Source organism: Pseudophryne corroboree, chromosome 1 (assembly GCF_028390025.1).
Source record: "Pseudophryne corroboree isolate aPseCor3 chromosome 1, aPseCor3.hap2, whole genome shotgun sequence".
NCBI classification, from domain to species: domain Eukaryota; kingdom Metazoa; phylum Chordata; class Amphibia; order Anura; family Myobatrachidae; genus Pseudophryne; species Pseudophryne corroboree.
The window spans coordinates 313,797,295-313,810,693 of record NC_086444.1 but is presented as its reverse complement, the minus strand read 5'-3'; the positions used below and the strand labels follow the sequence as shown (position 1 = coordinate 313,810,693).

Here is a 13,399-nt window from a genome sequence, read left to right as displayed (position 1 = left end):
TGCATACTGACGTATTTCCTGTTAGTCGGTTACCAAGGATACCTTCAAACCATGTACGTCCTCTCCCGTTGCCTGGGGGGCAGCGCCGCGTCCGCTGCTGATTACTGCACATAAACAAAGTGATTACCATATTTCATCTTAAGTGTTTCAATATACCCATAGACAAATGACATAGATATATTGAATGTGCAAATTATGCAAAATTATGTGAAACATACAACATATATAAATCAATTAAAAAATACAGTGTACTCAGGACAGTACACATTCTCAGGCTAGTGGACATTCTCAGGCTAGTGGATCAGAACCTGCATGGTTAGATTCATTAAAAGGGATGATTTCAAATAGTTCAAACAAATTATCCCAAAATGAAAAGGAGACTCAATATTTAAGGCAATCTGTAGATGACCTGATGAATACAGATTCAGTGGTCATTCCGGCGTCTCAGACCCCTGCTATTTGTTCACAGAAGTGTACTCTGGCCCAAATTATGCAGGCTGATACCGATGATGATGATGATGTATCAGACCCAGAGGTGGGTGAGGTGGACTCGGTAGGGGGAGATGCAGCTTTATCACAGGGAATACAAGCCCTGATTGAAGCTATTAGAGATGTCCTGCACATTCCTGATAAGGTGTCAGAGGACGAGGGGTAATCTTATTTTAATGTAATAAAGAAATCCTCAGCTACTTTTCCTGCATCTAAGGAATTAAATTCCCTATTTGAAGCAACTTGGGTGAATCCTGACAAGAAGTTTCAGGTCCCAAAAAGGCTACTCGCATCCTTCCCGTTTCCTCAGGATGACAGAAAGAAATGGGAAAACCCACCGATTATTGACGCATCGGTTTCTAGACTGTCATGTAAGATAGTTTCTCTTACGTCCTAGAGGATGCTGGGGACTCCGTAAGGACCATGGGGTATAGACGGGCTCCGCAGGAGACATGGGCACTATAAAGAAACTTAAGAATGGGTATGCTCTGGCTCCTCCCTCTATGCCCCTCCTCCAGACCTCAGTTAGATCCTGTGCCCAGAGGAGATAGGGTGCATTACAGGGGAGCTCTCCAGAGTTTCTCTGAAAAAGAATTTTGTTAGGTTTTTTATTTTCAGGGAGCACTGCTGGCAACAGGCTCCCTGCGCCGTGGGACTGAGGAGAGAGAAGCAGACCTACTTCAGTGATAGGCTCTGCTTCTTAGGCTACTGGACACTATTAGCTCCAGAGGGAGTCGGAACGCAGGTCTCACCCTAGCCGTTCGTCCCAGAGCCGTGCCGCCGTCCTCCTCACAGAGCCGGAAGATAGAAGCCGGGTGAGTATAAGAAGAAAAGAAGACTTCAAGGCGGCAGAAGACTTCAGATCTTCACTGAGGTAAGCGCGCAGCGGTAACGCTGCGCGCCATTGCTCCCACACACTACACACACTGACAGGCACTGATGGGTGCAGGGCGCAGGGGAGGCGCCCTGGGCAGCAATATAAACCACTGGACGGACATTATATAGATATTAGGCTGCGGAGGCAGTTAATATTTAAATCCCCCGCCATTTTTTATACAATTGAGCGGGACCGAAGCCCGCCGCTGGAGGGGCGGAGCTTGGTCCCTCAGCACTAACCAGCGCCATTTTCTCCACAGAGCACTGCAGAGAAGCTGGCTCCCCGGACTCTCCCCTGCTGAACACAGAGGGCTGAAAAGAGGGGGGGCACTTGTAAGGCGCAGTGAGTGTATTACACGATTATTATATATAAAAGCGCTATTTCTGGGAATTTGTTTCCAGTGTAAGTTGGCGCTGGGTGTGTGCTGGCATTCTCTCTCTGTGTCTCTCCAAAGGGCCTTGTTGGGGAACTGTTCCCTTATAGATATATCCCTGTGTGTGTGGGGGTGTCGGTACGTGTGTGTCGGTATGTCTGAGGCGGAAGGCTCGTCCAAGGAGGAGGTGGAGCAGATGATTGGTGTGTCTCCGTCGGCAACGCCGACTCATGATTGGTTGGATATGTGGAATATGTTAAATGCAAATGTGATCTTATTACATAAAAGAATGGACAAAGCAGAGTACAGGGAAAAAGCAGGTAATCAATCCACGGATTGGACTGGGTCACAGGGCCCTTCAGGGTCTCAAAAACATCCCCTATCCCAAATAGCAGACACTGATACCGACACGGATTCTGACTCCATTGTCGACTACGATGATGCAAAGTTACACCCAAGGGTGGCCAAGAGTATTCATTATATGATTATTGCAATAAAAGATGTTTTGCATATCACTGATGACCCCCTCTGTCCCTGACACGAGGGTGCGCATGTATAAGGAAAAGAAACCTGAGGTTACCTTTCCCCCTTCTCATGAACTGAACGAAGTATTTGAAAAAGCTTGGGAAACTCCAGACAAAAAACTGCAGATTCCGAAGAGGATTCTTATGGCGTATCCTTTCCCTGTACAGGACAGGGTACGATGGGAATCCTCGCCCAGGGTGGACAAGGCTTTAACGTCTCTGTCCAAGAAGGTGGCGCTACCATCTCCAGACACGGCAGCCCTCAAGGATCCTGCTGATCGCAGACAGGAAACTACTTTAAAATCTATTTATACGCATACGGGTGCTTTGCTCAGGCCATCGATAGCATCGGCATGGGTTTGTAGCGCAGTTGCAGCGTGGACAGATACCTTATCAGCTGACTTTGATACCCTAGACAGGGATACCATGTTACTGACCTTAGGTCACATTAAAGACGCAGTCTTATATATGAGAGACGCTCAAAGAGACGTTGGGCTGCTTGGTTCCATAGCCAACGCCATGGCTATTTCTGCGAGACGAGCTCTGTGGACCCGCCAATGGACGGGTGATGCAGATTCAAAGAAGCATATGGAGGTTTTACCTTACAAGGGTGAAGTTTTGTTTGGGGATGGTCTCGCGGACCTGGTTTCCACAGCTACCACGGGTAAATCTACTTTTTTACCTTTTGTTCCCCAACAGCAAAAGAAAACTCCACAGTATCAGATGCAGTCCTTTCGGTCGCATAAGGCCAGAAGAGGACGGGGCTCCTCTTTCCTTTCCAGAGGTAAGGGTAGAGGAAAGAGAACACCTGCTTCGGCTAGTTCCCAGGAGCAGAAGTCCTCCCCGACTTCTGCTAAATCCACTGCATGACGCTGGGGCTCCACTGAGGGAGTCCGCACCGGCGGGGGCACGTCTTCGACTCTTCAGCCAGGTCTGGGTTCTGTCAGACGTGGATCCTTGGGCGATGGAGATTGTATCCCAAGGCTACAAACTGGAATTTGAAGAGGTGCCCCCTCGCCGATTTTTCATGTCGGCCTTGCCAGCTTCTTCCCCGGAGAGGGAAGTAGTATTGGCTGCAATTCAAAAGCTGTGTCTGCAGCAGGTGATTGTCAAGGTTCCCTTGGTACAACAGGGGAAAGGGTACTATTCAACCCTGTTCGTGGTCCCGAAGCCGGATGGTTCGGTCAGACCCATTTTAAATCTAAAATCCCTAAACCTGTACTTGAAAAAGTTCAAATTCAAGATGGAATCGCTCCGGGCAGTGATCTCCAGCCTGGAAGGGGGGGATTTTATGGTATCACTGGACATGAAGTATGCCTACCTTCATGTCCCCATATATCCTCCTCATCAGGAGTACCTGAGATTCGCTGTACAGGACTGTCATTACCAGTTTCAGACGCTGCCATTTGGGCTTTCCACGGCACCGAGGATTTTCACCAAGGTGATGGCGGAGATGATGGTGCTCCTGCGCAGGCAGGGAGTCACAATTATCCCGTACTTGGACGATCTCCTGATAAAAGCGAGATCGAGAGATCAATTACTGAAGAGCGTGTCGCTCTCCCTGAGAGTGCTACAACAGCACGGTTGGATTCTCAATCTGCAAAAGTCACAATTGGTTCCAACGACTCGACTATCATTGCTAGGTATGATTCTGGACACGGAACAGAAGAGGGTTTTTCTCCCAATGGAAAAAGCCCAGGACCTCCAGAACATTGTCAGAGACCTGCTAAAACCAAAAAGAGTGTCGGTTCATCAATGCACTCGAGTTCTGGGGAAGATGGTGGCAGCCTACGAGGCCATCCCCTTCGGCAGGTTCCATGCGAGGACATTTCAGTGGGACCTTCTGGACAAGTGGTCAGGGTCCCATCTACAAATACATCAGAAGATAAGCCTGTCCCCCAGGGCCAGGGTGTCTCTCCTGTGGTGGCTGCAGAGTGCTCACCTTCTAGAGGGTCGCAGGTTCGGCATTCAGGACTGGGTTCTGTTAACCACAGACGCGAGCCTCCGAGGATGGGGAGCAGTCACACAAGGAAGAAATTTTCAGGGACTATGGTCAAGCCAGGAGGCTTGTCTACACATCAACGTGCTGGAATTGAGGGCCATGTACAACGGCCTACGACAAGCGGAGAATCTTCTTCGCGACCTACCGGTGCTGATTCAATCAGACAACATCACAGCCGTGGCTCATGTAAACCGCCAAGGCGGGACAAGGAGCAGAGTGGCGGAAGCCACCAGGATTCTTCGCTGGGCGGAAAATCACGTAAGCATTCTGTCAGCGGTCTTCATACCGGGAGTGGACAACTGGGAAGCAGACTTCCTCAGCAGACACGATCTCCATCCAGGAGAGTGGGGACTTCATCAAGAAGTCTTTGCAGAGATAACAAGTCATTGGGGACTTCCTCAAATAGACATGATGGCGTCACGCCTCAAAAAAAAGCTGAGGAGGTATTGTGCAAGGTCAAGGGACCCTCAGGCAGTAGCGGTAGACGCCCTAGTGACACCATGGGTGTTTCAGTCGGTCTATGTGATCCCTCCTCTGCCTCTCATCTCAAAAATATTGAGAATCATAAGAACAATACTCGTTGTTCCAGATTGGCCTCGAAGGGCCTGGTATTCAGATCTTCAGGAAATGATCACAGAAGATCCGTGGCCTCTTCCTCTCAGGGAGGACCTGTTGCAGCAGGGGCCCTGCGTATTCCAAGACTTACCGCGGCTACGTTTGACGGCATGGCGGTTGAACACCGAATCCTAGCTGGGAGAGGTATTCCGGAGGAAGTCATCCCTACTCTGATAAAGGCTAGGAAGGAGGTGACGGCGAAACATTATCACCGTATCTGGAGGAAGTATGTATCTTGGTGTGAAGCCAAGAATGCTCCTATGGAAGATTTCCATCTGGGCCGTTTTCTCCACTTTCTACAGACAGGAGTGGATATGGGCCTGAAGTTAGGCTCCATTAAGGTACAGATTTTGGCCCTATCTATATTCTTTCAGAAGGAATTGGCTTCTCTCCCAGAAGCCCAGACTTTTGTGAAGGTAGTGCTGCACATCCAGCCTCCTTTTGTGCCCCCTGTGGCGCCTTGAGACCTTAACGTGGTGTTAAGTTTCCTAAAATCTCACTGGTTTGAGCCTCTTCAAACGGTGGAATTAAAATTTCTCACTTGGAAGGTGGTCATGTTATTGGCCTTGGCATCTGCAAGTCGGGTGTCCGAATTGGCGGCCTTGTCTCACAAGAGCCCCTATTTAATTTTCCATGTGGATAGAGCAGAGTTGAGGACTCGTCCTCAATTTTTGCCTAAAGTGGTTTCTTCATTTCATATGAATCAACCTATTGTGGTGCCCGTGGCTACGGATGACTTGGAGGACTCCAAGTCCCTGGATGTAGTCAGGGCCTTAAAAATTTATGTAGCCAGGACGGCTAGGGTTAGGAAAACAGAGGCTCTGTTTGTCCTGTATGCAGCCAACAAAGTTGGCGCTCATGCTTCTAAGCAGACCATTGCTCGCTGGATCTGTAAGACGATTCAACAGGCTCATTCTACGGCTGGATTGCCGTTACCAAATTCGGTAAAGGCCCATTCCACTAGGAAGGTTGGCTCTTCTTGGGCGGCTGCCCGTGGCGTCTCGCATTACAGCTTTGCCGAGCAGCTACTTGGTCGGGTTCAAACACTTTTGCAAAATTCTACAAGTTTGATACCCTGGCTGAAGAGGACTTCGCGTTTGCTCAATCAGTGCTGCAGAGTCATCCGCACTCTCCGCCCGGTTTAGAGCTTTGGTATAAACCCCATGGTCCTTACGGAGTCCCCAGCATCCTCTAGGACGTAAGAGAAAATAAGATTTTAAACCTACTGGTAAATATTTTTCTCCTAGTCCGTAGAGGATGCTGGGCGCCCGTCCCAGTGCGGACTAAATCTGCAAGACTTGTATATAGTTGTTGCTTACATAAGGGTTATGTTACAGTTGGGATCGGTCTTTGACTGATACTGTGTTTTGTTCATACTGTTAACTGGTTGCGTATATTCCAGGTTATACGGTGTGATTGGTGTGGGCTGGTATGAATCTGGCCCTTGGATTAACAAAATCCTTTCCTCATATTGTCCATCTCCTCTGGGCACAGTTTCTCTAACTGAGGTCTGGAGGAGGGGCATAGAGTTAGGAGCCAGTGCACACCCATACTAAAAGTTCTTTATAGTGCCCATGTCTCCTGCGGAGCCTGTCTATACCCCATGGTTCTTACGGAGTCCCCAGCATCCTCTACGGACTAGGAGAAAAAGATTTACCGGTAGGTTTAAAATCTTATTTTTACCCGTTCCTGGGGCAGCTTCCTTGAAGGATGCTGCAGACCGCAAGATTGAGACTACTCTCAAATCTATGTACACAGCTGTGGGGGTGGCCCAGAGACCCACTATAGCTTGTGCATGGATCTCTAGTGCCATTGCAAAATGGTCAGGTAATCTAATTGACGGGTTAAATTCCTTATTCAGGGGGGAGATCATTTTACTCCTTCAGCATATACAGCAGGCATTCCCAACCACGGTCCTACAGGATTCGGCTAACTTTATGGTGGAGGCCATAAAGGAAATTGGTTTTCCCAATGCATTCTCCACTGCTATGGCAGTATTGGCACGCATGGGCTTGTGGCTATGCCAGTGGACTGCAGATGCGGATTCCAGGAAAGGCGTGGAAAACCTACCTTTCACAAGGGAAGCCCTTTTTGGAGATAAACTGGATATGTGGATATCCAAGACTACAGCGGGTAAGTCTACATACCTTCCTTCCGCAGCTCCCCCAGCTAGTCACAGATGGGCATTGTCTTGCCAGGATCCCTGGATCATAAATTTTATGTCTCAGGGCTACAGACTGGAGTTTCAGGAACTCCCAAATCACAGATTCTTCAAATCAGGCTTACCAGCTTCTCAAGAAGCAAGTATGACTTTACAGGAAGCAATTCAAAAACTGGTACGGACTCAGGTCATTGTTCCTCTTCCACTTCAGCTGCAAAGCCAAGGTTATTATCCAACCTGTTATTATCCAACCTGTTTGTGGTTCCGAAGCCGGATGGTTCGGTAAGGCCTATTTTAAATCTCAAGTCGTTGAACCCGTACCTACGGGAGTTAAAGTTCAGACTGGAGTCTCTGAGAGCGGTGATCTCAGGTCTGGAATAGGGGGAATTCTTGGTGTCTCTGGATATCAAGGATGCGTACCTTCATATTCCGATTTTGCCGCCTCATCAGTCTTATGTAAGGTTTGCCTTACAGGACTGTCACTATCAGTTCTAGGCCCTACCATTTGGCCTCTCTACGGCACCGAGGGTGTTTACCAAGGTAATTGCAGAGATGATGTTTCTCCTCCGCAAACGGGGTGAACATAATTCCGTACCTGGACGATCTGCTGATAAAAGCACCTTCCAGGAAGAAGTTGTTAGATAACATTGCCCTCTCAACCCGTCTACTCCAGGAACACGGGTGGATTCTGAACCTACCAAAATCTCATCTGGAACCAACACAGAGACTTCCGTTCCTGGGAATGATACCGGATACGGAGTCACAGAACGTATTCCTTCCGCTGGAAAAGGCATTGGTAATCCAGTCGATGGTGCGGGATGTTCTAAGGAAAACCCGGATATCGGTGCATCTATGCATTCGCCTTCTGGGAAAGATGGTGGCAGCTTACGAAATGCTGCAGTACGGAAGGTTCCACTCAAGGCCCTTCCAGCTGGATCTGTTGGACAAATGGTCCGGATCGCATCTTCACATGCACCAGAGGATCCGTCTGTCGCCAAAAGCCAGGATTTCTCTTCTGTGGTGGCTTCAGACTTCTCATCTGACCGAAGGCCGGAGATTCAGGATTCAAAATTGGATTCTGCTAACCACAGACGCAAGCCTCAGAGGTTGGGGAGCAGTCACCCAGGGGGAACAGTTCCAAGGAAAATGGTCAAGTCAGGAAGCCATTCTTCCGGTCAGCATTCTGGAACTAAGGGCCATACACAATGCCCTTCTACAGGCATCGCATCTTCTTCAAGATCAGGCCATTCAGGTTTAGTCAGACAATTCTGACGGCAGTAACGTACATAAACCGACAAGGCGGAACGAAGAGCAGAGCAGCAATGTCAGAGGTAACAAGGATTCTACTCTGGGCAGAAAGACACGCTCTTGCGTTGTCCGCGATATTATTTCTCGGGAGTAGACAACTGGGAAGCAGACTTCCTCAGCAGACACGACCTCCACCCGGGAAAGTGGGGCCTGCACCTGGAGGTGTTTGGGTGCTTGACACGTCGGTGGGGAATGCCACAAATCGATATGATGGCCTCTCGCCTCAACAAGAAGCTCAAGCGGTATTGTTCCAGGTCGAGGGACCCACAAGCAGTGGCGGTGGACGCTCTGGTGACTCCATGGGTCTGCCAGATGGTGTACGTGTTTCCACCACTCCCTTTGATCCCAAAGATTCTCAAAAGAATAAAAAGGGAAAAGGTTCAAGCAATTCAAATTGCTCCAGACTGGCCAAGACGGGCCTGGTATGCGGATCTACTGGAGATGCTCCTGGAGGACCCGTGGCCTCTACCTCTTCGCGAGGACCTTCTCCAACAGGAGCCATTTGTCTATCAAGACTTACCACGGCTCCGTTTGACGGCATGGAGGTTGAGCTTCAAATTCTAGCCCGGAATGGGATCCCCAATAGGGTTATTCCAACTCTGATCCAAGCTAGAAAGGGGGTAACATCTAAACATTACCACCGTATTTGGAAAAAATACGTCTCTTGGTGTGAGAACAGGAAAATTCATGCGGCGGAATTTAAGTTGGGGCGTTTTCTCCTTTTTCTGCAGTCAGGTGTGGATGTGGGCCTACGTCTGGGCTCCGTAAAGCTCCAGATTTCGGCCTCATCCATTTTCTTCCAGAAACAATTGACTTCTCTCCTTGAGGTTCGAATATTTTTGAAGTGGGTTCTGCACATCCAACCTCCCTTTGTGCCTCCTACGGCACCTTGGGATCTCAACGTGGTGTTGCAGTTCCTGCAATCGGATTGGTTTGAATCTTTACAGGACATTGACGTTAAGTTTCTTAAGTGGAAGGCTGTCACACTGTTTGCCTTGGCTTCTGCGAAGCGTGTGTTGGAGCTGAGGGCATTGTCTCACAAAAGCCCCTATTTGGTTTTTCATGAAGATAGAGCTGAACTCAGAACTCGTCAGCACTTTCTTCTAAAGGTGGTGTCTGCGTTTCATATCAACCAACCTATTGTGGTCCCGGTGCTTACCGACACCTCGGCTACTGCAAAGTCCTTGGATGTTGTGAGGGCTTTGAAGATCTATGTGAAACAGACAGCTCGTCACCGGAAATCGGACTCGCTGTTTGTTCTCTATGATCCCAATACAATTGGGTGTCCTGCTTCAAACCAGACTGTTGCACGTTGGATCAGGCTTACTATCCAGCATGCTTATTCCACAGTGGGTTTGCCGTGTCCAAAGTCTGTACAGGCCCACTCTACTAGGTCGGCGGGTTCTTCCTGGGCGGCTGCCCGGGGTGTCTCGGCTTTACAGCTCTGCCGAGCAGCTACTTGGTCAGGTTCGAACACGTTTTCTAAGTTCTACAAATTCGATACTTTGGCCTCTGAGGACCTTCAGTTTGGTAAATCAGTTCTGCAGGACCCGGTTTGGGAGCTTTGGTACATCCCCATGGTACTAATGTGGACCCTAGTATCCTCTAGGACGTAAGAAAAAATAGGATTTTAATTACCTACTGGTAAATCCTTTTCTCGTAGTCCGTAGAGGATACTGGGCCCCCGCTCAGTGCTTCGTTTCTTCCTGCACTGTTACTTGGTTAAGTATTGTTGGTTCAGCGGTTGCTGTTCCTGGTTTCAAGTTTGGTTAGCTTGGCTTTCCTCTAGTTTGTGTGTGCTGGTTCGAAATCTCACCACTATCCTTTTATATCCTTCTCTCAAAGTATGTCCGTCTCCTCGGGCACAATTTCCTACACTGAGTCTGGTAGGAGGGGCATAGAGGGAGGAGCTAGCCCACACTATCAAATTCTTAAAGTGCCCATGGCTCCTAGTGGACCTGTCTATACCTCATGGTACTAATGTGGACCCCAGTATCCTCTACGGACTACGAGAGAGGATTTACGGGCAGGTAATTAAAATCCTATTTTCACCACCACCTGCTGACCATCTGAAGGAACGGGCATCAGTTGTTTCTCCGATAGACGCCCATTAGCTGTGGGAGTAACATTTTTTCTTGTAGCCTTAGGAGATGCAAGAGAAAATGTGTTTAAAAAGTCCGTAGCCTGGGTGATCAAACCCGGACTTTGGACACCCATTCAAGTACTTTAGATAGGTTTCGCAGCTTTGCGCAGCTATGCCTGGAGATGTCAGACACCTTAGCTGGTAATGGGCTTTTGATTGGAGCAACAGTTGAACAGCTCCAATAGATGCCTATTGCTGAAAACGCCCAGCAGGAGGCGCAGAAAACAATTGAATCGGTCCCATAGATTGTTAATTTTGCAATAAGATAATATTTATGAGAATGCGGATCACTGAGCTCTAGGTCCGTCACTGTAGCATGATGTTGCTAGTTCTAGTAAACTTATAAGTTAAGTACTTGTTTAGCACAGTAAATGGACGTTTAAATTTGCTTGCAAGAGGGACATTTACATTCTGTGAGCTATTTCTGATCTATTTATTTTAAGTAAACAATTCAAAGATAGGAAATTTAAATTACCCCTCTCAGGAACATATCACCATTTTTTACTTTGCTGTACTTCCAATGTAATTGTTATAATACAGCCAGTGAGACATATGGAGCTGACTGGGAAAATGCATTGACTGTATTGTATTTGTATAATGAACCAGTTGCTGTAGTCCTGATTAATGTATATATGACAGGATATGACCTACTTTTACAGGAAATTTCAGGCTAAAGAGAATTGTACAGGATAACTAGATACCTAAGCTAGAACAGAGCCTGGTATTCTTGTGGCACATTTTGATCTAAAGGGCAATGGCCATTCCCAAGAGACATCATTAAATGCTTCCTCTGCTCATCACATGGTTCCTATATGCTCATTAAAGCTGCCGACTTTCCAGATATATTCCTCATTTTACAGTAATATATGTACAGTCTTCTAAGGCAGTGCACTTTTGCAGATAGTAAATTCTGTGTTTTAAATCCCCTCACCATTCTGTCCTGTACAAAGTTTTTATAGACCCTTACCCAAACAAAACCTTATAAAAAAAAAAGGCAGTAAGAAAAATAAATATGGTGTACTGCACTTTGAAGACATACGATTAATGTTGAGCTCTTTTCATGTCTAGGCTCATTAAAGGGGATGGTGAAGTACTTGAAGAAATCGTAAGCAAAGACCGGCACAAGGAGATCAATAAGGTTTGCATAATTCTTTTGAAGATTTACACCGGTCTCATTTCAGAGATACAGGTATCATTAAAATCAAAGATCTGTCAAATGTTTTTTCTTCTGAAGACTAAATAGAACACCATTTTATTTCTTACAACCTGATCTGTACTAGAGGCGTAGTTAAAGGATAGTAGACGTTAGCAAAAAAATTTTATGGTTGAAAATAGTCAAAAGGTTGAGAATAATGCAAGGTCACTCATCTTCAGTGACTTATACTATTTAGAATATACAGTGGGGTTATGTTATTCCTCATATAACACATTGCTTTCCTAAAGCCAATGAGGCAAGTTGACTACTTTAACTGTAATAGTGTTACTTACCAATGGTTAAAACAATGCATTCTAAACTCCGCTGTCACTCACAGGCTTTACTTGTAGCCCTTAAACTAACCATGACGTGCAGTGGTGGCAGCCAGATTTGTAGGCTGAACCAATATTCAAGAGAATGCTACCAATCAGTTCACTATGGTTAGTGACTTAAAGTGCTTGTTGTCCCAGTGGTGTCACTGGTCCGTGGTGATAGGCTGGAATTTTAAATACAGTACGTTCAATAAGTCCCTTCGCTGTGAGCGCGGTCTCTGGCTACAGATCTCTGCAGCTGTAGGAGGCCAGAGAAGGATAAAGCCAGCGGGAATCACAGAGCCGACAGAGACCTTGCAGCAGAAGCGAGACCCCGCAGACACAGAGCTGCCAGAGTCCCTGCAGCAGAAGTGGGACCCCACAGGTACAGGGCACCAGAGACCTTGAAGTCAGAAGCACAATCGGGACCCCGCAGGTAGTGGGCTGTCAGAGAAACTGCAGTACAAGTGTCATCTGCAGACACAGAACTGCCAGAGACCCTGCAGCACAAGTGTAATCTGCAGACACAGAACTGCCAGAGACCCTGCAGCACAAGTGTAATCTGCAGATACAGAACTGCCAGAAACCCTGCAGCACAAGGGTAATCTGCAGATACAGAACTGCCAGAAACCCTGCAGCACAAGTGTAATCTGCAGACACAGAACTGCCAGAGACCCTGCAGCACAAGTGTAATCTGCAGATACAGAACTGCCAGAAACCCTGCAGCACAAGGGTAATCTGCAGACACAGAGTGCCAGAAACCCTGCAGCACAAGTGTAATCTGCAGACACAGAGTGCCAGAGACCCCGCAGCACAAGTGTAATCTACAGTCACAGAGTGCCAGAAACCCTGCAGCACAAGGGTAATCTGCAGACACAGAGTGCCAGAGACCCTGCAGCACAAGTATAATCCGCAGACACAGAACTGCCAGAGACCCTGCAGCACAAGTGTAATCTGCAGACACAGAACTGCCAGAGACCCTGCAGCACAAGTGTAATCTGCAGACACAGAGTGCCAGAAACCCCGCAGCACAAGTGTAATCTGCAGACATAGTGCCAGAGACCCTGCAGCACAAGTGTAATCCGCAGACACCGAACTGCCAGAGACCCTGCAGCACAAGTGTAATCTGCAGACACAGAGTGCCAGAGACCCTGCAGCACAAGGGTAATCTGCAGACACAGAACTGCCAGAGACCCTGCAGCACAAGGGTAATCTGCAGACACCGAACTGCCAGAGACCCTGCAGCACAAGTGTAATCTGCAGACACAGAGTGCCAGAGACCCTGCAGCACAAGGGTAATCTGCAGACACAGAACTGCCAGAGACCCTGCAGCACAAGGGTAATCTGCAGACACAGAACTGCCAGAGACCCTGCAGCACAAGTGTAATCTGCAGACACAGA

General features: G+C 47.8%; 1 protein-coding gene across 5 annotated transcripts in view; it reads left to right on the top strand.

Annotated features, from left to right (window-relative positions):
- Nucleotides 1-13,399, top strand: part of ARL6IP4 (ADP ribosylation factor like GTPase 6 interacting protein 4) — a 102,010-nt gene that overhangs the window by 66,138 nt on the left and 22,473 nt on the right. For 4 of the 5 annotated variants that reach the window (XM_063964550.1, XM_063964549.1, XM_063964548.1 and 1 more), the window contains exon 5: nt 11,561-11,681. In XM_063964550.1, coding sequence (XP_063820620.1) covers nt 11,561-11,681 — 121 coding nt within the window. The remainder of the gene's footprint in view (nt 1-11,560; nt 11,682-13,399) is intronic. The other variant, XM_063964552.1, reaches the window with a different exon arrangement.